The sequence below is a fragment of the Pristis pectinata genome, chromosome 5 (assembly GCF_009764475.1).
Source record: "Pristis pectinata isolate sPriPec2 chromosome 5, sPriPec2.1.pri, whole genome shotgun sequence".
Lineage (NCBI taxonomy): Eukaryota > Metazoa > Chordata > Chondrichthyes > Rhinopristiformes > Pristidae > Pristis > Pristis pectinata.
Genome location: NC_067409.1, coordinates 18,950,233 through 18,975,257, shown reverse-complemented (window position 1 = coordinate 18,975,257; position 25,025 = coordinate 18,950,233). Strand labels below are relative to the sequence as shown.

General features: G+C 42.0%; 1 protein-coding gene across 2 annotated transcripts in view; it reads left to right on the top strand.

Moving 5' to 3' along the window:
* Positions 1–25,025, top strand: part of LOC127570339 (disco-interacting protein 2 homolog C) — a 504,340-nt gene that overhangs the window by 354,434 nt on the left and 124,881 nt on the right. For both annotated transcript variants that reach the window (XM_052015787.1, XM_052015786.1), the window contains exons 11-12: positions 18,811–18,934; positions 23,567–23,676. In XM_052015787.1, the coding sequence (XP_051871747.1) occupies positions 18,811–18,934; positions 23,567–23,676 (234 nt within the window). The remainder of the gene's footprint in view (positions 1–18,810; positions 18,935–23,566; positions 23,677–25,025) is intronic.

The following is a 25,025-nucleotide window of genomic DNA, read 5'->3' as shown; positions in this document are numbered from 1 at the left end:
GCGCCATGCCTAAGAGTAACACAGCTTGATAAAATGTTCAATAAGAAGTCTGCTGGAACTCTAGAGCAAAAAATGTAAAAAGCATGAAACAGCAAATCTGTCAGTTTCCATGGAAAGAACGGGCAGGTTAATTTCCCAGGTGTGGACTCTCAATTAGATTCTTAATTTTACTGAGGGTCTATTCCTGAAGAATTAAATAATCCATTCTTTGCAAACCTGTTTTATCTGGATACATTTGACTTGTGTAAACGACGAAGAAAATGCCTGCATGAAATATGACTATATTGTTTTGCCTTAAATTAGCATCTTTAGTGTCCATATTACAGGAGGGATTTACCAAATCCACTAGCCACATTATCTTTCTAAATTATCTGTAACCCTTGCACTTGTATAAGTATTCAGGAATTATGTGATATTTTTAGTGTTATGTTGAAATATTTTGCTTTAGATATTTAAATTTTAATCAACTTTTTGATTTAAAAGAGTAACATATTTATAGTTATTTTTAATGAATGCCTTCTGATGAAACTGCATAATGCATAATAATATCCTGCTCCTGATGCAAGTTTCAGGGCAGTGTTTTGGAGTTTCATTTGCTCTCTGCCAGGGCGTTAGACTGGACATTAAAACTTAAAACAGTGCTAACAGTTTCCACCCCTAAAGTCATGGGAAGGAAGAAGAAATGAAAGCATGACGCCTGTTTTTGTTCATATGAAATGACATCTAAAGTATTTGTGGACAATCCTATTTGTTTACCATAGAACTATCAAAAATCATTTGAAATGTGATATTTGCTCCATCTAGACTAATTTAATAGACAATTTATTTTAAGATTAGTGTTTGAACAGGGATTTGGTGATTCGGCTATACCTAATAAACCAACTATATGTGTAATGGAAATTAACTTCCATGGAAATTAAGGAAAACTAAACTTTTCAACTACGATTGCATATTTAAGTAATTAATGATAGCTTAATGAAGTTCTTGTATGGTAAAAGTTAATTTGTTTCTGGACAGAACGTATTCTGATATGTTGTTAAAAGGAGAGGCTCTCTATAAATAAATGGAAAAAGCTACTTATTCAATACTTACTCCAGGTATAGCCTATAAGTTTTTAAACCTGGTCCTACATTTGTCACAAAGATAGCCAAAGTAGTCATTCTTCCTGCGTTAGACCAATGGTGTTGTCGGTGAATAGCTAAGGCCAATACTTCCACAGTGAGTTCACGTTCCCTTCCCGGAATGCTAAAACATTCTCGTATTCTTAACTTACCTCTCTGTTATTATGTTGTTGTCAACGTAGCATTTCTTTTCGCACTACCTCAGAGTGCACTACAATCTTTGCACCATCCTGCTGTTTTGCGCTCGTCATTGTATTTATTATTACCATGTTTGCTCTGTGAGGTTAGTGCAAACAAGGAATTTCATTGCACCCTGGTGTACAGGACAATAAACTAATCTAATCCATTGCACTTCCAAACAGAAATTACTGAGTAAATAATTACATAAATGTATGCTCCTGTTATGGGGCAGGCAGTGAAGGTGGGTGTGTGAAGAACTTTTCTCATTTTGTGCATCATTTTAGGTAGAGAGAAACTTTTTTTCCAAGCTCATCACGATCTTGACTCCCTGACACTCTAATTAACTAAAATGAGTGGGCGTTTAACGGTGGCCAAGGATGTTAGCCTGTGAATAATGCAGTGATTGACAGAAAATGGGGGAGCGTGAGGGGAGATCAAGAACACTTGGGATTTTTCTATGGCTGATTAATGCTAGAAAACAAGCAAAATCTTAAAAGTAAAGTGGTATGAATCACAATATTGACTCAGGAAATAGACTATAACAAGACATATATTCTGGGACTCCACTTTTTCAGTACAGGTTTTACTAATGTACTTTTTTAGTTCCAAGCTGAAGCATTCAAAATCAGCACACTCATTCTCTGAGCATTGTTTTTCATTTGAGACAGGATTATTTGTTGGTTTATTGGTTTATTATTGTCACTTGTACCGAGGTACAGTGAAAAACTTGTCTTACAAACCGATCTTACAGGTCAATTCATTACACAGTGCAGTTACATCAAGTTAGTACAGAGTGCATTGATGTAGTACAGGTAAAAACAATAACAGTACAGAGTAAAGTGTCACAGCTACAGAGAAAGTGCAGTGCAATAAGGTGCAAGGTTAAAACAAGGTAGATCGTGAGGTCATGAGGTCACAGGTCATAGTCCATCTCATTGTATAAGGGAACCATTCAATAGTCTTATCACAGTGGGGTAGAAGCTGTCCTTAAGTCTGGTGGTACGTGCCCTCAGGCTCCTGTATCTTCTACCCGATGGAAGAGTAGAGAAGAGAGAATATCCCAGTGGGTGGGGTCTTTGATTATGCTGGCTGCTTCACCAAGACAATGAGAGGTAAAGACAGAGTCCAAAGAGGGGAGACTGGTGTCCGTGATGCGCTGGGCTGCGTCCACAACTCTCTGCAGCTTCTTGCGGTCGTGGGCAGAGCAGTTGCCATACCAAGCCGTGATACATCCTGATAGGATGCTTTCTATGGTGCATCAGTAAGAGTTGGTGAGAGTCAAAGGAGCTTGTTTTCTTGATTTTAGGCAATTTATTTGAGGAGAATGATAATAGATTGTACTGTCTTGAACTTGCTGTGAAAACGTAGTAAGAAAATTGCTGCTGTGGTGTTGGTCTTTTGCTTTGCAATATTATAGCTGCATACAGTTGTTATTTGTGAAAAATGAATCTCCCACTTGCTAAACAACTGATCTATAAAAGATTGGACCACAACTATACACCATCTGTTATCCACATATTGCTAATGTCCCACAGGCATAGCAATGTTACAAATGCATTATTAACTAATTTACTGTAAGGTGATTTCAAGAATTTATTTTTAAATGTGTCATAGAATCCATTTAACTGTCACACGTAGTAAGTGTTACTCCCTGAAATGGAATCATTTTTAGTTGATGTGTGTGTTTACAAACTGTTATGAAGGTTTCTCATCTTTGTGCTTTTCTATTGCTGTTTATTTTTCATAATGAAACCTACTTGAATACACTCTGTATACTATGTCCCTGCAAAGTCTTCTACCCTCACTGTCACCCTGTTTACCTGGGTGCTTGCAGTTGGGGCAGCCTCAATATGCCCCTGGTCTATGTCTACACAAATCATGAATTGTTCCAGGTTAGACAGGAGAGAAGCAACAAAGAAAGAGGTTCTCAAAGCTTCCATTCTACGAGAAAGATGTTTGTGAAGGGGAAAAGAGGAGGCGAAAGAAACTTATCTCAAAAGTACACTCAATGGAATATACGTAAGGAAAATATTTTGTAAATTAGTAAACGGGGAAAAAAATTAAGAGGTTTGTTGGATGAGCTTTTTTTCATTCTTTGCTATTCGTAGATACTTCCAGATGAGAAAATTAGATGACCTCAATAATTTTAGATTGTGGAATGACGTAAAACTTAAGAAAAGAATTTTAGAAATAAAATTAGAGAAAAGGATGGCACAGTGATTCAGGGAAGAATGGAAGTAATTAGGTTTTGGGTGGGGAGAGCATTAAAAATTAACCTTGAGAGAGACTGGTTTGGTTGAATAGTCTTTTCTAATTCCACCATTGATGTGTTGCAAAACGTAGAAGATTCTGACTGTCTACCCTACCTGCAGTGCTCATCTATAACTTCTGTGAAATGGAGGAACGGTTAGTGTTCATGTTGACCAAATGATAACAGTGAGAAATATACCAGAGAATACTAGAAAATCATGTGATGGGGAGTTTGCTCCAGAAGTGGCTATAGAGAAGCACATACTGAAACACTTTTTCAAGGAGCATAGTATAATTCTATCTAATGAGGTATGTGGATAACTGATTTAATGATATTATCACACGTGACCTAATCAGATGTTATTTGTAGTTAGTCTGTAATAAAGTGCTTCTCCATGTTTTGAATCTCCTGATATCTTTTGGTGATTATTATAGATGGTACTTACAAACACTTCTGGTTTGGCTCCTAGGTTCTCTCCAAGTACAGTACAATACCTATTTTAGATTCTATTAGTTCCATTTATGGTTGGCTAAGTTCCATTTATAGTTATCTGGGATTTCTTTTGCACAATAGCTATGGAAGATAGAACATAAAACACAGCATGAGAACAGGCCCTTCAGCTCACAGCGTTGTGCTGAACTAATTAAGTCAATGACACCAAATTAAACAAATCCGTTCTGCTTGCACATGGTCCATATTCCCTCCATTATCTGTGTATTCATGTGCCGATCTAAGAGCCACTTAAACGCCTCTATCGTATCTGCCTCCACCACCACCCCTGGCAGCACATTCCAGGCACCCACCGCTCTCTGCGTAAACAAAAAACTTGCTTCGCACATCTCCTTTGAACTTACCCCCCCCTCACCTTAAATGCATTCCCTCTGGTTTTAGACATTTTGACCCTGGGAAAAAGATACCAGCTGTCTGCTCTATCTATACCTCTCATAATCTTATAAATTTCTATTAGGTCTCCCCTCAGCCTCCGCTGCTCCAGGGAAAACAACCCAAGTTTGTCCAACCTCTTCTTATAGCATGCCCTCTAGTCCAGGCAGCCCCTGGTAAACCTTTTCTGCACCCTTTCCAAAGCTTCCACATCCTTTGTGTAATGGAGCGACCAGAATTGCCCTCAATTCTCCAAGTGTGGTCTAACCAAAGTTTTGTACAGCTGCCGTGTGACTTCCTTACTTATGCGCTCAATGTCCTGACCAATGAAGGCAAGCATGCCATATGCCTTCTTTACCACCCTATCTACCTGCGTCGCCACTTTCAGGAAGTTGTGGACTTGGAACCCGAGATCCCTCTATACAGCAAATCTTATATTGACAAAGGTTTTTCTAGCTACCCGAGAGTAACATATGGATTCAAAACTGCGCCCACTTTAGTGTTCCCAAATAAAGTTTATCGAAATTGTTCCATCATTCATTGCTGATATTCATACTTTGAGCCTTTCAACACAGAATGTTATTTGGCAGATGTAACTGTTTCCTCCACATCTCCGTTTCTCTCTGCCTCCCCTATTTTGTCTTGTTCTTTTTTAAACTGATTACTGTCTGTTATTTCTTTCTTCCTCACAAAGGTCCAGATTAATCTTAATTCTGTTGGTGGGATAAGGAAGAAGAGATGTATGAATGCTATATATGATGTAAGGTGATTGACAGCTCATTACTGAAAGAAGGGTTTTTGATTGTTTAGGGGATAAACATTTCTCTTTGGTTCAGAGGTTGTTGGTGGGTGAAGCTGGAGCAGACATGTCAATGGCAAATTAGCATCCGGGGAAAAGAAGCACATGGATATGCTTCTTTACCACCCTATCTACTTGCGTGGCCACTTTCAGGAAGTTGTGGCAGGTGGATGAGTTCAAACCTTGATCAATGCTGTGGTCCATGATCACTCTATTATGGACACCAGCCTGATTGGTTACATTTCCATTGCAGAAGAAAATAGTGGCTGAAATGCTGTAGGCAGGTGAACTGTACTCTCAGCAGCAAAATAACAACTTGTGATCTTGCTGATCCAATTTGCACTTTCAGCACAATTACCTGTTGATGGGTGTGGTCAAAATGGTAAACTAGAAAAACCTCCAAGACTCAGTGATCATAACCATAAGCATTCTGCTTGGAAAGATGTAGAGAAGACCTAACTTGACCCCCTAATTTCGTAACCCAAAGCAGATAGGATAATGCCATCATAATATAGTCATCAAGGGCACTGATTCAAATATTCTCTCATAACCTGGTCATGCTGAAAGCTCAGCTTTCTTAATTGGTTCGAAGACTGGAACACAAGATTTTCAAAATGGCATTGAAATAGAGAAGACCAAACTGGTTAAGATTCATACTTAGTCTTTATGCTTTTACTCTTTTATAAGCTACCGGCTCCTACGTCCTGAGCATTGATACCTCCCTTATTCCTTCTTGCAATGAGATCATTTTTCCAATTTTCCCACATTTCCTTACATTGTTAGATCTTTACTCCCAATGGACTTGGATTACGATTCTCTTGCTAATCCTCAATCCCAATACTATACAAGCACTCAAATAGCCAACAGAAGACACAAGGGACTGCAGATGCTGGAATCTGGAGCAACACAAAAAGTGCTAGATGAACTCAGTGGGTCAGGCAGCATCTATGGAGGGAAATGGAGAGTCGACGTTTCGGGCTGAGACCCTTCATCAGGACTGGTAGAAACACACAGTGCAGGGTTGGGGAATGATGAGGCTGCAGAGGGAAGATCTCCAGAGGTGATGAGGTCGGTGATGGTGCGGGAGACAGTGGCCTGATGCTTCTCGGTGGGGTCCTGGTTGAGGGGTAAGTAAGAGGAGGTGTCCGAGAGCTGCCGTCTGGCCTCGGCAAGGTAGGGGTCAGTCCGCCGGACGACAACAGCACCGCCCTTGTCTGCAGGTTTGATGGTGAGGTTGAGATTAGTGTGGAGAGAGTGGAGGGCAGTGTGTTCAGAGGGGGTAAGGTTACAATAGGTGAGGGGAGTAATGAAGTTGAGACGGTTAATGTCCCATCAGCAGTTAGAGATGAAAAGATCCAGAGTGGGTAGAAGGCCAGAATGGGGTGTCCAAGAGGAGGAGGGCTTAAGGTGGGAGGAGGGGTCATCGGTGGCGGGTGGGGAATCCTTTCCAAAGGAGTAGGCCCGGAGACAGGCAACGGAAGAAGAGCTCGATGTCATGGCGGGTGAGTTATTTCTCATAACTCTTCCCAATGGTTGTACATCCAAGGCAGCCTAGCTTGACCTTTCTGATGCTGATCCAAATGAAAAGCCTCGGCTACAATGCTGATCTACTTCAATATCCCTCTACCCCCAAATATTTCCCCCTATCCTATTCCATCTGATGCTATACCACCTTAGCATCACCTAATGCTTGGTCCCAACAACATCAAACCCTATTGCCTCAACTGCCCTACACATGGCTCATGAAACATGAATCTTCTATAACCTACTGCTATACTTTGTATAAAATAGGTAAGGAGAAAGTGGCCACAAACACACCATGGAGCTCAATATACTTGGTACAAGCACTCACTCTTACAGAACTTTATCCATTGGACATAAATACTTCTACAGAACACTGTACTCAAAACCACAATTTGACATATTTAGTCACCATGAGTCAGTGGCCTTGATAATATATCGTAAGATAAGATATCTGTATTAGTCACATGTACATCGAAACACACAGTGAAATGCATCTTTTGCATGGAGTGTTTTGGGGGCAGCCCGCAAGTGTCGCCACACTTCCGGCACCCATGTATTACAGGAGGTAAAACAACATTTCCTCCAACTCGCTGTGAGCAATGCCACAGGAGATCTGCGTGCAGAAGGGTTTAGTTTAATTTGGCGTCATGCTTGGCACAGACGTGGTGGACTGAAGGGCCTCTTCCTGTGCCGTACTGTTCTATGTACATTTGTTGTCTGTCACGTCACACTTTGTTTCACAATTATTAGCAAATTATTCAAGTCAAACGTCTTGCAGCTAATTGGCATAACTTCATATATTGTTTGGGGACACAAGAGACTGCAGTTGCTGGAATCCGGAGCAACAAACAATCTGCTGGAGGGGCCCTGATGCAGGGTTTCGACCCAAAACGTCAACAATTCCTTTCCTCCAGCAGAAGCTCCTTGACCTGCTGAGTTCTTCCAGCAGATTGTTTGTTGCTTCGTATATTGTTTTGTTAGTATTTTTTGTCAGTATTTTGTGAAGGAAAGTACCCCGCCAACAGAAACTGCTTAAGTAATTTGGAAAATAGAATGTCTCTACTTTATGATTTAAAATATGATCTAAATGTTTTCTAAATTTTTAATGAAAACCAGATATATTATCATATGTTCTCATTTTCAAACTGAAAAACAAATGAAGCTCTGACATTAACCCTACTATCCTCACCAGAACATTAATCCCCAGTTGAGTGGAGATTCTATTCTGGAACTGGTTCCAAAAGAAAATTGCAGAACTCAAATTTGATGGATGAAGAAATCATTCAGGGAGAAGATGGCACTTATTCAGAGCAATTTATTTTTTGATTCTCAAATACACAGCTTGTGCTGTGGAGGCTGAAGAGAAGCCAATTTAGCATCGCTTTTCTGAGGAAGGGCTAAAATGAACATTTATAAGGCAGGTAATCTAATGTTGATTGTGTGCAAATTATGAGGTTTGTTAATGAGGAACTTCAGTTACATGGAGAGACTAGAGAAATTGGGATTGTTTTCTTTGGGGCAGAGATTCAAAAGTGTTTTGATAAAGTGGTGCTCTTTCCACTGGCAAGATAGTCAATGACTAAAGGTCAAAGATTTAAACCAAACAGCAAAAGAGATGCATCTTACAGTTTTAAACTCGGTAGATTACAATGGACTGGACTGTTTGAAAGATGGTAGAAGCAAATTTAGTGGAATATTTCAAAAGAGAGTTGAATATGATCTTGAGGTGAAGACAATTATATGGCCTTCAAGAGATTATAGTGGTTGGTTCGTACTTGTTAAGTGGTACAAAAAGGCACAACAAGATTCAAAGCCATATTATACCTAAGATGGCATGTCCTCACACAATGGAGGATTGACGTGAACACAAGCAGCACTAGTTGGGAAAAGCTACAGGCTTCTCAGTAGTTGTCAGCCCTATATCCTTACCTACCCCTTGCACCAGGTGAAATGCAAACACACAATCGCTTTTTCTTCCTCAGATGGTTTCATTGAAGCCAGCGTTTAGCATAGGCTCCAGCTGTGGCCCCTGCCTGCAAGTTTCCACTGGGTCTAGACTCTTGGGCACATTCCAAACTCCCCTGACTAGGGGCCTGCTTGTGATTAACTTCTCGATCCTCTCACTCCTGAAGGGCACGTTCCTTTCAAAGCAGAATCCTCAATCTGAATGTCTCAATCCAGTCCTCTCCCAGGATCACTGGCACGCGCACACTCACTGGCCAGAACTATGATAGGTAACTGAATCCAGTTTTCCTTGCCAGACACCCAACAGTCCATCTCAGCCAAGGACTCAGAGGCTGTGTCAGGAATGGGCGCAGAACACCATCTTGGGTTCCTCAATAGGAGAAATGTTACAAATACGTGCCTCATTCCAGCACAGAACCACACTGCTGCAGTAGCTATTCAGGTATTTGTGAACATACCCTGAATCAACATTGTGACTGTACAGGTATCATTTTCTTCAGGTGTGCAATAAATACCACTGAGTATTCCTGTCTCTACCTCCTGACTCCTCAACATGAACATTCACAGCCAATTTGTTCTGTAGACCAGCCTCCCTACTTCCAAGGCACACAGGGCTGTCGGCTGCTGGAAGGACTTGTACCATTTGCAGTGTGCCCTGTTTTGTGGCGGTTATAACACCAGAACATCTTGAATCGACATCCATGGCAAGACCATTTACCTTTCCCATCCAGATGACCCACAACCCGCTCACCTTCAGCAGTCACTAGACCTGCTGCTTTCCCACTGACACATAATATGTCCCTGACTAGCAGCAATGTCACCTTTGTCCCCTTGCATATCATTGTGCCCTTCTGTTCTGTGTCCTTCCCTAGAACCTCAGTGATGCTGTCCACCTTAAACAACTACATACAGTCCAGACATGGGGACAATGTCTGAGTCTGCTTCTACTTCTTGATCCTCATGATGCACCTCATGCGTCCACTTCCTGCTGTTCTCACCCCTCATGGAGTCAGTTGGATCTCTGACTCCTGTTACTCTCACAAGCAGCAACATCCTGTCCTTGCCTCCAAGGTATCAGGTGTCTTTGGTGTTGCTGCAACTACCATCACTCAGAACTGACAGAACTAACAATAGAATATCCTTTATTGAGGGCAGCCATTTTCAAACTAAGTAACAGCACCTGCTTCAACGATGTATTAAAGTCATGGTACACTCACACTTGTATACCTTGTCCTAAGACGAGAACGGCACAAAATGTTCCAATCTTAGTCTATATGTGGATTCATAATTACATTTCAATATTAAGATAAGATATTTATTTATTAGTCACGTGTACATCGAAACACATAGTGAAATGCGTCTTTTTACGTTACTGAGAATGTGCTGGGGACAGCTCGCAAGTGTCGCCACTATTCCGGCGCCAACATAGCATGCCCACAGCTTCCTAACCTGTACGTTTTTGGAATGTGGGAGGAAACCAGAGCACCCGGAGGAAACCCACGCAGACACACTTACTTCCTGTACCTCTGACAGTGCAGTAGTTTTAATTCATTCATACATTTGATGTTATAAATAAGCTGCTGGAGGAACTCAGTGGGTATACATTGATGTGCTGCTTTAAATATCTTGTCAGGTTGAGCCCGTCCCATACCTCTTTGCCTTTCATCAACATCCAGCTTCAGTCCATTTTATTTTAAAGTAATGATATATTTGTTCAAACCATTGTTTAACATATTCGTACAAACCAGAATTAAAATACTCCATGCAATTCTGGAACCCTTTTACAAAAGAACATTGAAGCTGTGGAGAACACAGAATACAGATTCCAAAAGATGATGGCAGAGGTGGGAAACTGTTCTAAACAAGAGCCGTCATATAACAATTTCCACTGGAGCAGAGATTTAACTCTGGTTATAAGAATTGTGCAATGCAAGTGTATTGGAAGACGGACCGCTTTAAGCCAGAAAGTAGCTCAAGGAGATCATTGCATTCCTTAAAAGAAAATAGGATTAATGCTTGGAGTGGCAGCATTTCCAAGACAGTTTGGATAAAAAAACATGGTAGAATTAGTTTTTAATTTGTCTGGGAAGGAGCAGACAGTAAAGCAAGCCTTCCTGTTTTGTTAAATTCTTTGCATTAGTGAATTAGACTTGCTCTGTACTGCTAAAAAGATATTGAGTCACCTTAGGAGAGGAAATTGTATTTAGCCTGGAGAATCCTTTCAACATTTTAAACACGTACAAGTTTGGATATATAACTCCTTTCCAGGTTTTCAGTATATACAATGGAAGACTGAGGTCCCAGGATACATTACAACAAAGAATGCTCCCATCATCACTGCTCTGTCTCCTCCCTCTCTACATCTCCTGGTAAATCATTCCTGGCAGAATTAAATAACATATTATCAAACCTGGAAGGGCTGATTTAGTATGTATATGATTTGTAAATATCCACATATGCCTGGTATATCTTATTTGAATTGGTTGGCTTAAATATATCGGCAGAAGAACAATAGTTTCCAACTTAACAGGTAGGGTACATAAAGTGAACATTTGTTTCCGGAACTGGAGGGCTTGAGTTATAACGAAAGACTAGATAGATTGGGGCTTTTCTTTCCCTGAAGCGTAGAAGGCTTATAAAGGTATATAAGTATATGACCTTATAGAGGTGTATAAAATCATGAGGGGTAAAGATAAGGTGAATAGTCACTTCCTTTATCCCAGGGTAGGGGTGTCTAAAATTAGAGGGCAAAGGCTTAAGGTGAGAGGGGAAAGATTTAAAGAGATCTGAAGGGTAACCTTTTCATAGAGAGGGTGGTGAGTATGTGGAACAAGCTGCCAAAGGAAGTGGTAGAGGTGGGTACAGTTACAGCATTTAAAAGACATTTAGACAGGCACATGGATAGGAAGGGTTTAGAGGGATATGGGCCAAATGCAAGGAAATAGAATTAGCGTGGATAGGCAGATTGGTTGGCATGGATGAGTTGGGCTGAAGGGCCTGTTTCCATGGCTTTGGGGTGGGAAGTTGACAGAATAATATTCTTGACAATGTGTCTGTAATTGGCCTCAGGATATATTTATTCATCTTATAATTTAAAAGGGACAAGCCACTTTAATCGTGTCCAAATTAGTATTAGTAATGGTGTTGAATAGAACTGAAGGTCCCTCTCCCTGTAGCATGATGAGTTTGTGAGTATGAACAATTAGTAGCCAGAAAACCTGGGACTCACCTGAAACCTTGTGCTTTTAGTACAGAGGCTGCTCAAAGTGGTATTGAGAACCTTGAGTACATGCATCAGATACACACAAAAGCCCTGCTTAAGTGGCAGAAGGAGCGCACCACCTCACAACCATGCCACTGCCTGGTAGGGAAGTTACTGGAGAAGATTCTTAGGATCTACTCACATCTGAGAAAGCATAGACTTATTCGGGACAGTCAGCATAGGGGAGGTCATGGCTTACAATCCTGATTGAGTTTTTTGAGAGGTGACAAAGATGATTGACAAAGGTAGGTCAGTGGATGTTGTCTACATGGCATTAGTAAAGTATTTAACAAGGTCCCTCATGGTAGACTGATTCAGAAGATTAAGGCATGTGGGAGTCACAGATACTTGGTAAATTGGATTCAAAATTGGCTTAGTCATAGAAGTCAGAGGGTAGTGGTGGAGGGGTGTTATTCTGAAGGGTGAGGTCTGTGATCAGCGGTGTTCCACAGGGATAAATTCTGGGGCTCCTGCTGTTTGGGAAATATATAAATAATTTGGGCAAAAATGTAGGTGGGTTGATTAGTAAGTTTGCAGACAACATAAAAACTGGTGGAGTTGTGGAGAGTGAGGAAGGTTGTCAAGGGATACAGCAGGACATAGACCCGTTGGGAATATGGGCAGAGAAATGGCAGATGTCCAAAGCGTGAAGTGTTGCACTTGGAAAGTGTACAGTAAATGGCAGGACCCTTAGGAGTATTGGTGTACAGAGGGATCTTGGAGTGCAAGTCAATAGCTCCCTGAAAGTGGCTACACAAGTAGATAAGGTGGTAAAGAATGTGTAGAGCATACTTGCCTTCATCGGTCGGGGCATTGAGTATAAAAGTTGGAAAGTCACGTTACAGCTGTATAAAACTTTGATCAGGCCACATTTGGAGTACTGTGCTTGTCACTGCATTACTGGAAGGCTTTTCAGGGGGTGCAGAAGAGGTTCACCGGGATGTCGCCTGGATTAGAGAGTGTTAACTGTAAGGAGAGGTTGGACAAACTTGAACGTTTTCTCTGGAGTGTTGGAGGCTGAGGGGCGACCTGATAGAAGTATATAAAATTATGAGAAGTGTAAATAGGGTAGATATTCAGTCTTTTTCCCAGGATGGAATTGTAAAATGTTAGAGGGCATAGCTTTAAGATGAGAGGGGGAAAATTTAAAGGAGATTTAATGAGGCAATGTTTTTTTTACAAAGGGAGTGGTAGGTGCTTGGAATGCACTGCTGGGAGAGGTGGTGGAAGCAAATACGATAGCAACATATACGAGGAATTTAGATAAGCACATGAACAAGCAGAGAATGGAGGGATATACAGCACCTGTGGGCAGATTTGCATTTTAAATCTTTTTTTTTCAACTCTCCCTTTTTTTCTCTCTCCTTACCTTTGACCCATCCCCTGCTGGATCCGCCCTCCCCTCCTCCCCCACACCTGCCTATCACTATCTGCATCTACCTATCCACCACCTTGTCCCCACCCCGTCTCCCCGCTTTTGTCCACCTATCACTGCTCTGCTTTTCCCTCCTATACATTGGGCTTCCCCTTTTCTTATCTTCAGTCCTGACCCGAAACGTTGACCGCCTGCTTTTCTCCACTGATGCTGCCTGGCCTGCTGAGTTACTCCAGCATCATTGTGTTTTTCATCTAGATTCCAGCATCTGCAGTCCTTTGTTTCTCTTGCATTTTAAATTGGCATCATGGTTGGCACAGATATTATGGGCCAAATGCTCTATTCCTGTGCTGTGCTGTTCTATTTTCTATCAGGCACATCTTATGCCCCATCAGTGAAAGATTCTACAGATCCCACATTGGCCTCATTAGGCACCTCAGAATTCACAAAATAAGAGTGGAAGCAAGTCATCTTCAATCCCGAGAGACTGCTTCAGCCTATGTAGAGGTTGGTTTGTTAAGTAAAGTCACTGCCCACCTGGTTGTTCTCCTTTCCTCGTGCCAGAAGACACTGGCAAAGCAGAAATCACCTAGAAACTCTGTGCACAATCCACATTTAGACTACAAAACTAAAAGTTTTAAAAACTCCATTCATCTCATTGACTACTGCGTAAAGCTATGTTACTCTTTGTGTCAGGCAGTGTTCATTGATCATGTTTGTCACGTACCAGCAACAAAAGAAACACACCAAGTCATGTATAAGTGTTAGAAACTATTTTATTAATAACTACTTATGATAATAAGAAAAATAAAAGTAAAAATGTTAGAATGTTAGAAGTAAAAATGTTAGATCTTAAACACTAACCCCCAAAACTAGACTCAAAGTGTGTGTGTGGCAAATTCCCAAACTCCAAGTCCAGGAATAGTTCTCAAAGTTCAGTTCAGCAAGCCATAAGGTGAAACATGAGCAAAGGCTTCTGCAAAACCACCGTTGACTGAAGAGGAAATGTAGAGAGAGAATAGAGAGAAATTACGAAATCCAAATGTTCCACGATGGAACCCATACAACACCTCAATCACTGATGATCTCTATTCCTTTGTTCCGAAGTATCTGCCACCCTGAAAAGCATTCGAGACGTGGCCATCCACACAAATACCTGTTTCCTTCTACAGGTTAACGACAGTGGACTCCACTGGATTATTCCAAAAATCCATACGTAGATTGTAGTGACAGACAGTTATTTTTCATCCATCGATACAGATACCAGCAGGCGCTCTCTCTCCCTCTCTCCCTCTCTCTCTCTCTCTCTCCCCCTCTCAACATAGAACATAGAAAAACTACAGCACAATTCAGGCCCTTCAGCCCACAAAGCTGTGCTGAACATGTCCGTACCCTAGAAATTACTAGGCTTACCCATAGCCCTCTATTTTTCTCAGCTCCATGTACCTATCCAACATTCTCTTGAAAGACCCTATCGTATCAGCCTCCACTGTTGCCAGCAGCCCATTCCACGCACTCACCACTCTCTGAGTAAAAAACTTACCCCGACATCTCCTCTATACCTACTCCCAAGCACCTTAAACCTATGTCTTCTTGTGGCCACCATTTCAGCCCTGGGGAAAAGCCTCTGACTATCTACCCAATCAATACCTCTCATCATCTTGTATACCTCTATCAAGTCCCCCCTCATCCTCCGTCGCTCCAAGGAGAAAAGGCCGAGTTCCCTCAACCTGCTTTCTTAAGGTATGCTCTGCATTCCAGGCAGCATCCTTGTAAATCTCCTCTGCACCCTTTCTATGGCTTCCACATCCTTCCTGTAGTGAGGCGACCAGAACTGAGCACAATACTCCAAGTGGGGTCTGACCAGGGACCTATATAGCTGCAACAATACCTCTTGGCTCCTAAATTCAATTCCCCGATTGATGAAGGACAATACACCATATGCCTTCTTAACCACAGAGTCAACCTGCGCAGCCGCTTTGAGCGTCCTATGGACTCGGACCCCAAGATCCCTCTGATCCTCCACACTGCCAAGAGTCCTACCATTAATATTATATTTTGCCATCATATTTGACCTACCAAAATGAACCACTTCACACTTATCTGGGTTGAACTGCATCTGCCACTTGTCAGCCCAACTCTGCATCCTATCTATATCCCTCTGTAACCTCTGACAGCCCTCCAAACTATACACAACACCCCCAACCTTCGTGACATCCGCAAACTTACCAACCCACCCCTCCACTTCCTCATCCAGGTCATTTATAAAAATCACAAAGAGTAAGGGTCCCAGTATAGATCCCTGAGGTACACCACTGGTCACCGACCTCCATGCAGAATACGACCCTTCAGCAATCACTCTTTGCCTTCTATGGGCCAGCCAGTTCTGGATCCACATTGCAATGTCCCCTTGGATCCCATGCCTCCTTACTTTCTCAATAAGCCTTGCATGGGGTACCTTATCAAACGCCTTGCTGAAATCCATATACACTACATCTACTGCTCTCCCCTCATTGATGTGTTTAGTCACATCCTCAAAAAATTCAATCAGGCTCGTAAGGCAGGACCTGCCCTTGACAGAGCCATGCTGACTATTCCTAATCATATTATACCTCTCCAAATGTTCATAAATCCTGCCTCTCAGGATCTTCTCCATCAGCTTACCAACCACTGAGGTAAGACTCACTGGTCTATAATTCCCTGGGTTATCCCTACTCCCTTTCTTGAATAAGAGAACAACATCTGCAACCCTCCAATCTTCCGGAACCTCTCCCGTCTCCATCGACGATGCAAAGATCATCGTCAGAGGCTCCGCAATCTCTTCCCTCACCTCTCACAGCAGCCTGGGGTACACCTCATCCGGTCCCAGCGACTTATCCAACTTGATGCTTTCCAAAAGTTTCAGCACCTCCTCTTTCCTAATATCTACATGCTCAAGCTTTTCAGCTTGCTGCAAGTCCCCACTACAATCCCCCAGATCTTTTTCCGTAGTGAATACTGACGTAAAGTATTCATTAAGTACCTCTGCTATTTCTTCCGGATCCATACACACTTTCCCACTGCTGCACTTGATAGGCCCTATTCTTTCGCATCTTATCCTTTTGCTCTTCACATTCTTGTAGAATGCCTTGGGGTTTTCCTTAATCCTGCCCGCCAAGGCCTTCTCGTGCCCCCTTCTGGCTCTCCTAATCTCCTCCTTAAGCTCCTTCCTATGAGCCTTATACTCTTCCAGATCTCTAACATTACCTAACTCTCTGTACCCCTTGTAAGCTTTTCTTTTCCTTTTGACTAGATTTATTATAGCCTTCGTACACCACGGTTCCTGTATCCTCTCGTGACTCCCCTGTCTCATTGGAACATGCCTACGCAGAACTCCCCACAAATATCCCCTGAATATTTGCCACATTTGTTCCGTACTTTTCCCAGAGAACATCTGTTCCCAATTTAATCTTCCAATTTCCTGCCTGAGACCCTCATAATTCCCTTTACTCCAACTAAACGCCTTTCTAGTCTGTCTGTTTCTATCTCTCTCCAGTGCTAACGTAAAGGAGATAGAATTATGATCACTATCACCAAAATGTTCACCCACTGAGAGATCTGACACCTGACCAGGTTCATTTCCCAATAGCAAATCAATTCTCTCTGACTATCTGCTCCAAAACGTCAGCACGTCCTTATCTCCTGTTGTTGTCATAATCACGCCACACACACCACTGTGCTATGTCTTAAAGGGACATTCACCAAATAGTAACCTAATCCGTAACATGTTTTAATCTTGTACTCCCACAAGGTCCCTCCAAAATGTGATAAGTTTGTGATGGATTGCAAAGATGGTTTGGAGTGTGGAGATGACTTTTAGCTCAGGGAAATGCTCATCTCAGTGAAGCTGCTATCTGCCCTTGTATTAGCAAGATGTTGTTTGGTTGAAAAAAGCCAAACAGGTTCACTTTCAGGGCAGGCAGTCTGCTTCATTCAATGAATACAGAAAATGCTGGAAATACTCAGCAGATCAGACGGCATCAAGATCGATCAAAAAGTCATAGACCTGAAAAATTAACTCTCTTTCTCTCCGAGGTTGCTGCTTGACTGATTTATTTTATTTCTGATTTCCAGCATCTGCAGTTTCTTGTTTTTCAACCTGATTTCCTTATCTGACATTACGTCACTCCAGTCCTATACCACTGCTATCCAAAGTAGTGCAGCAAACTATTCAGCCCAATCAGACCAATAAAACAGAAATCCTCTGAAACTGCTCTCTTTCCCTGAAGAAACCAGAAGCAGTCTAGAAGATCACAGGGGTCATGTGTTGAAGGTGGTGTTGATGTGATCTCTGCCCTGGTCTAAAAATCTAATTTCTCAAGGAGTACAAAGAAGCAGCTACCACCACGCTTGCAATATATACTGGATATTCCTTGCCTTCCAAGAAAACCAGAAACTGAATATCTGGCGTATTCCCATGCGTAGTTTGGTTCTGCAGTGGCTACAGCTGAAGTACTGGACATGGCAACATGCTCCATAGTGAGAATGCTCACTGATCACCATTGTGGCCGGCCTTTGTCAGCTAGGCGTTCTGTGTAAGGTGAATCTTAGATGAGTTTATTCAGCTGGCTTTAGGATACCCTTTTACCTGGAGCAAGAGAAAGCAATTTAAAGACATGATTAGATGTGGAACTGAATTAGGTGTGGAATCGAATGTCCTTGAAGACCATCAGTAGCAGGCACGGTGAGTCATTGCAGTGGGTTAAAGATACCAATACTTGAGTATTTGCAAAGGATGCAGAGATGAGTTTCTGTGACCCCTAATGCTGTGAGGAAACGAAGTCCAGGATATAAGCCTTTGAATGATAGAGATTGTGCACTGGTGAAGTAAACTGACTTCCCTTGGTCATGTTTACGAGTTCACGGGAGCTTTTCCCTGTGGTGCATTGCATTCCAGAGTGCTGTAGTGTGCACTGGTTGTTCTATGCCCTTCAGCAGACCATTCCATCTAACCAGCAGTTCAAGCAACAGCACTTCCAGCGAACAACTTGCAAACCTGCAGAGTGGTAATAAATCTATTAGAAGCAATGTTGTCGCACCAGTTTTGCCCTATATTGAAAACAAGGACCAGAATGAAAATTTCACAGGGTTAGTGGTGCATTCCCATGATGGTATTCTTTTATGGGAATGGAGTTCAGCCCAAGGATATCATTAATCAATACCCATCAAATGTACATGTTTATTAAAATGCAGACTGTCAAAGAATGCATAACTTTAATTTGGTGTACATCTTAATTGTGTGAATTCAATAGTTGTAATAAGTTAAATTACAGTGTTTCTGTTTCTAAAAATGTCCATCTTTCTCATAAATCATGTCTTTCCTCTCCTATATCAGCCTGAGGATTTTTAACATTTTCAGTTTTGAAATCTGAAATCCAAGGACAAACTTGTTTTTTTTTCATCTCCCACCAGGATGCTGGAAGTCAACAAATTGGTTTTCTTTTAGGAAGTTGTGGGGTTACTGTAGCACTAACCAGTGACGCTTGTCACAAAGGTTTGCCTAAAAGTCCAACAGGCGAGACCCTACAGTTTAAAGGTAATTGGTGTTCTTTTCTTTTCCCTTCAGATTTACTCTTGCCGGGTTAGTTGCATTTTGTTGTGATTAACTTTGTGGACAAATCTAATTTCAAATATTCCTGTCTAATAATGAATTGTGAATTGTATTTTCTTTGATGCAATTTCCCTACAATATAACATGACATTCTTTTTTCTTTAAATGGTAATTTAATAACACCACCACTGAAACATCAAAAGCTAATTTCTAAATTAAAATTTGACAGTCCTTGTAAGATACAAACATATTAAGGAAGCTTGAGTGTAGAATTTACATTTTGTAGTTTTGTGTGTGCACTATATATGTTTTCATCAACTTAATTTTGACAAATATTAACCCATTTAAAACAAACATTTTAATGCTGATATTGCAAGTGGATGAGTATTTAGGTAATGTGCAGCTTTGAAACTGAGATGTTTGAAATATGATACTGAGATGGATGTGAACTTAGTCCATTCACCTCTGGAGACAAACTGTAAATCTATTCTAAACTAATGGGATCAAAATTTCTTCTTAGGCGGGAAAAATTTTAAAAAGAATTAACATTGGCATTTTAAGTTCCAGATGTTTACTGGGCACATTTCCAAACCCAACAGTGTCTATAATTTGATAGTAATTGACAGCCTTATTCAGAAGCTGAGAGGATTTGCTAATGTGAGACATTAGAATTTCACTTACATTTGTAAAGTGGTGCTCTCTGCACTTGGATATAGTGCTCATTAAGACAGAATAAAGAAGGCTTTACTCTGCAAATATATCATGCTGAACATGGGTTCCAGGTGCCTAACTGTATTGTCATACCTCTTCTATGTGCATGTTTGTGTAAAATGTATTTATGTGCATTTCTGATTGTATTGTAAAGATCCAGCAAAAAAAAGTCAAATGTAATAAATTTGCCATTGTTCATTTTCTCATGTCAATGATCTGTTCAGGCTACATGAAAAAAAAACTGAGGTCAGAATTGGATTTGTTGGATAGCATTGTTCTGATGAATAATAACTTCCACAGATTGTACTTCTATTAGACTTGTATATATTTTATAATTTGTTTTATAACAATCAGAAAACCAGTACGCAAAAGTTGCATGCAATGTGTTTAATATTAATTAATTGCTAATTTAGGAACTTCAATGTATTGAAGTTTTCAGAGTTGAAAATTTATTTTTTAAAAGACTGGATGGATGAAAAGTGTATTGAAGCCAAAAAATAAATATAATTAGAAAGGTATTACCATATTAAACACATTAACATTCACAGAAAACTTTTAAAATACAGTCAGTGTAATGAAATAAACCAAACTTTTTCAATGGATTTGTTGAATTTGCTGAATGCCTAGGATCTGGAAAAAAAAAGGTTTAAACATTGGATTGAAGCTCACACTGCAGGTAAAGTTGCATTTGACCAATGATAAGACAATCCTATAGACCTATTCTATACACTTCCATCCCGTGTCAAGAAGGTCTTATGTCCCTCCACTTCATTCTGGTACAAAGATCGAAGCAGTTCCTTTCCACTAATACTCTCATCTGCCCGGCACCTGTTCTTACTCTCAACAACTTTTCTTTAAATTCCTCCTCTTTTCTTAAAAATCAAAGGTGTAACCAATTGGCACTCACATGGGACCCAGCTATGCCTATCTTTTTGTTGGCTATGTGGAACAGTCCTTGTTCCAGACATACTCTGGCACCCCTCCCTAGCTCTTTCTCTGCTACATCAACGACTACATTGGTGCTGCTTCCTACACTTGTGCAGAACTCGTCAACTTTATCATCTTTGCCCCCAACTCAGATTTACCCGGACTATATCTGACATTTCTCTTCCTGAGACAGAGCTTCCCTACTCCTCACTTTTCACCCCACCAGCTTCTGCATCAAGCACATCATTCTTCACCATTTCCATCAGCTGCAGTGAGACCCCATTCCCAGCCACATCTTCTCCTCCCTACCACCTTCTCCTTCTACAGAGACTGCTCCCTTCATGACTCCCTGGTCCACTATCCCTCCCCACCTACCCCTCCCTGACCCCTGGCGCTTTCCCCTGCAACCATAGGAGGTGCAACATTTGTTCTTGTATCCCCCTCCCTCACCATCATTCAGGGTCCTAATCAGCCCTTACAGCTGAGGCAAAGGTTCATGTGCACCTCCTCCAACGTCGGCGCTCCCGACGTGGCCTTCTCTACGTCGGCAAGACCAAGTGCAGACGATTAAGATTCAGATCTTTATTCGTCACCTGTATATCGAAACACACAGTGAAATGCATCTTTTGCGTAGAGTGGTCTTGGGGCAGCCCGCAAGTGTCGCCACACTTCCAGCGCCGACATAGCATGCCCACAACTTCCTAACCCCTCCGCAATGGCCATCCTGAGCTCCCGTTTGCAAGCCATTTCGACTCCCCTTTCCATTCGCACACCGACTTATCCATCCTCAGCCTTCCCCGCTGCCAAGGTGAGGCCCAACACAAACGAGGGGATTACCACCTCATGTTCCGCCTGGGTAGTCTACAACCCAATGGCATGAACATTGAGGTTTCTGATTTTATTAATTCTTCCCCCGCCCCCCGATCCCGTGTTTCCCACCCCCTCTCTCTCCTTCTGATCTGCATCTGGTCCTCCCATTTTTGACCCATTCTCATATTTTGCCTCCAGCCCCCCCATTACCCATTTACGTTCTCCTACCCCTCCTGATTCCATTCACGCGCTACACACACATTTTACTCTCAGGATTACAACCAACCCCCAATTTGGTTCCATCTGTCTACTTCTCCCCTAATGATTCCCAATATTACCTTCCTTACTTATCAGATTCCAGCACTGGCAGCCCTTTATGTTCTTGCTTAATACCCTCCAGCAGCTGTCTCCACAATTACCCTGCCCTCCCTCCATCTGACTCCATCTACCTCTTTTTTTGCCTGCCTCCATCTGCCTCTGCCTCCCAACTCCACCCTTCCTCCTTGCCTACCTGGTTCAATCTGTCCATCATCCTTCATCCATCCTCAGCCCACCAATCACCTTCTGGCCCCTGTCTCTCCCCTGCCCCTCTCCTCTTTATCCTGGCTTATCTTTCCTCTCCACACTCAGTCCTGATGCAGCCTGAAACATTGACAATTCCTTTCCCCCCCCAGATGCTGCTCGACCCGCTGAGTACCTCCAGCAGATTGTTTGTTGCTCCAGATTCCAGCATCTGCAGTCTCTTGTGTCTCCACTTCTCCTCCTTTTCTGGATCTCACTGTCTCCATCTCAGGAGATAAACCAACCACTGATAGCTGCTACAAACCCATGGGCTCCCACAGTTACCTTGACTGCACCTCTTTCCATCTTCTCTTCTGTAAGGATGCCATCCCCTTTTCTCAGTTTCTCTGTCTCCACCAGATCTGAGTTGTTCCGTTCTGAAATGTCCTTCTTCTTCAGGAAATGTTGACGGAGCTCTCGCAGGCATTTACTGCACATCTTCTGTCACCATCCCCCCCCTCCCTACCCCCCCAAACAGAAATGAGATGGAGTTCCATTGGCCCTCACCTTCCATCCCACATCCTTCCCATTTCCGCCGGTTCCAATGCGCTCTCACCACCAGTCTAATATTCCCCTCTCCCTCCCTTTCTGTTTACTGCAGGGGACACTCTCTCGGTGACACCCTGGTCCACTCATCCCTTCCCACCATCCCCTCCCCGATCCCCGGCACTTTCCTCTGCAACCATATGAATTGCAAGACGTCCTTTCACCTCCTCCCTCACCACCTTCCAGGGATCTGCACAGCCCTTCCAGGTGAGGCAGAGGTTCACAGACATCTCCTCTAACCTACGCAAGTCTATTGCACTCGGCATTGGCCTCCTCTATGTTGATGATACGCCCTGTCTGCTACCAGAGGAACAGCACCTCATATTTCACCTGGGTAGCCTACAACCCAACAGTATGAATGTTAAATTTTCTCATTTCAAGTAACCCATAACCTGCGTTCCTTTCCCACTTCACCAGTCCACCCAGGTTCTCTCTCCCTCTGTTCCATCCCTCCCGTCTCATTACCAAGATTCATCACCCTCACCCACCTGGTTCCATCTGCCCATCGCTCACATACCCATCCACCTAGGTTTCTTCTTTCTTCTCCCTTTGTTCACCTTTCCTATTCCCTCCCACACCTGGGTCCACCTACCCATCATCCCTCCCCTACCTGGCTCCACCTGTCGCATACCAGCCTCAGTCTTTACCTTCCCCTTCCCCTGCCCCACCTGCTCCATCTACCCACCATTTCCCCTCCCCCACCACCCATCCAGTTCCACCCGCCACCTACCTGTCTCTCTCTTTCCTTTTGCCAAATTCTCTCCACACTCTCAGTCCTGACACAAGGTGTCGTCCATCCCTTTGCCTCTACAGATGCTGCTCAACCTGCTGAATTCCTCCAGCAGTTTGTTTTTGCTCCAGATTCCAGCATCTGCAGTCTCTTGTGCCTTAATAATAGAATCCTGGCTGTATCTGAGCCATAACATCTTAACATCAAGGAGAGTTATAATTTAAGTCTCAATAATGATTTGTGTTGATCAGAGAGTTACTAACTCACTTCTCATGGTAAAGGTCATTCCAGAAAAGGTTTGGCTGACTTTGCCTTTTATCATTTTGTTTCAGGTTGGCCACGGTTGCTGTGGTTTGTAACAGAATCTAAGCACCTGTCGAAGCCCCCACGGGACTGGTTCCCTCACATCAAGGATGCAAACAACGACACTGCATACATTGAGGTGAGGGGAACTGAAGTTCAAAGCAAAGTGATTTGTGACCAATTGATCAATGAATGTCATTCATAATTTTCCATTTATAAGAATTAATTTGTTTAAGACATTCAAAGATGCATATAAAAATAAAGATTTATTGCATTTTCTCCTTTGCTAGTGATGTTTAACTTATATTAGATTTTGGAACATGCCTGCTATGATTAGGGTACATTTATAAAATGCAGGTTTAAAAGTTGATTGCTTAAGCCAATATCGTAGCCACACAGTCTGAAATACCCACAGATGTAAATTAATATTGTCACTCACAATTTTAAGTCAATTATTTTGATTACCTTTTGGCAAATATACAGATATGGTGACAAAAGGGAGGGGTAAAGTTTACATAACTGCAGATTTTTTATTGTGTTCTCCTTAGGCTGGGCTAGAGTTTGGGACATTAAATAAAGCACACCTTTTTGATAGGAATAAAGAGCATTCATGAGATCATACATCAGTATAATACCACGAGGGCGGCTGTACGCCATATGAGGAGACTTCACACGAGTGACACAAGGTGAAGTTCCTCAGGGGTTCTCGTATTCTGGTTCCATAACTTCAGCAGAACCCAACAAGAAATTCCTGTTGCAGTTTCAATACAGGAGTCCTCGGATTATTTAAGGGTTCCGTTCCTGAGAACTGTCTAGAAACCGATTTTTCTGTAAGTCAGAAACAGTCAATTTCAATGAGGGTCGATTAACGTGAACATCTATTTATTGTCCTCCCTTGTGTAGTTACAATGGCACAGAATCAGAATGTCTCACATCAGTGGCTAGTTTCAATGGATGTTACATTGTTTGATAAAGTATTTTACAAGTGCCTTGTCAGTTTCCAAAGCAAATATTTTAAGTGGCCTCCCACTGAGGACTGACAGCCGTGTTCTTAAAGTCCATGGTGTTAATTGATTACTGTGGGGAAGTTACATGTGAACAGTATTTTTTCGAAAACGGTTTACCTTTTTGAATCTACTAGTTGTTATTCCATAACTCCTGAAGAAGTTTACATTACTGTAATTAACTTTTCTATCTTGAAAAATTAAAAATTTATGGGTGAATTCGCGAGAAATTGGATTTCCATAAGTAAGGTCTCCCGTAACCCAGGGAGTTCCTGTATGTTGTTTTTTACCCTCAACTTTAAGGTGTGAAAAGACAGGAGAAACTGAAAGTTGCCTTTAGCACCCTGCTGTGGCAACCAAGCAGCAGTATCGATGAGCATTAAGGACATGTTTACAGGCTGGACTTTCATTCTTATATTTTGTCCAATCAGAAGAGCATTGGTTTAGGAAGAGTAGATGTGGAGATTCCAGATTCATTTCCTTA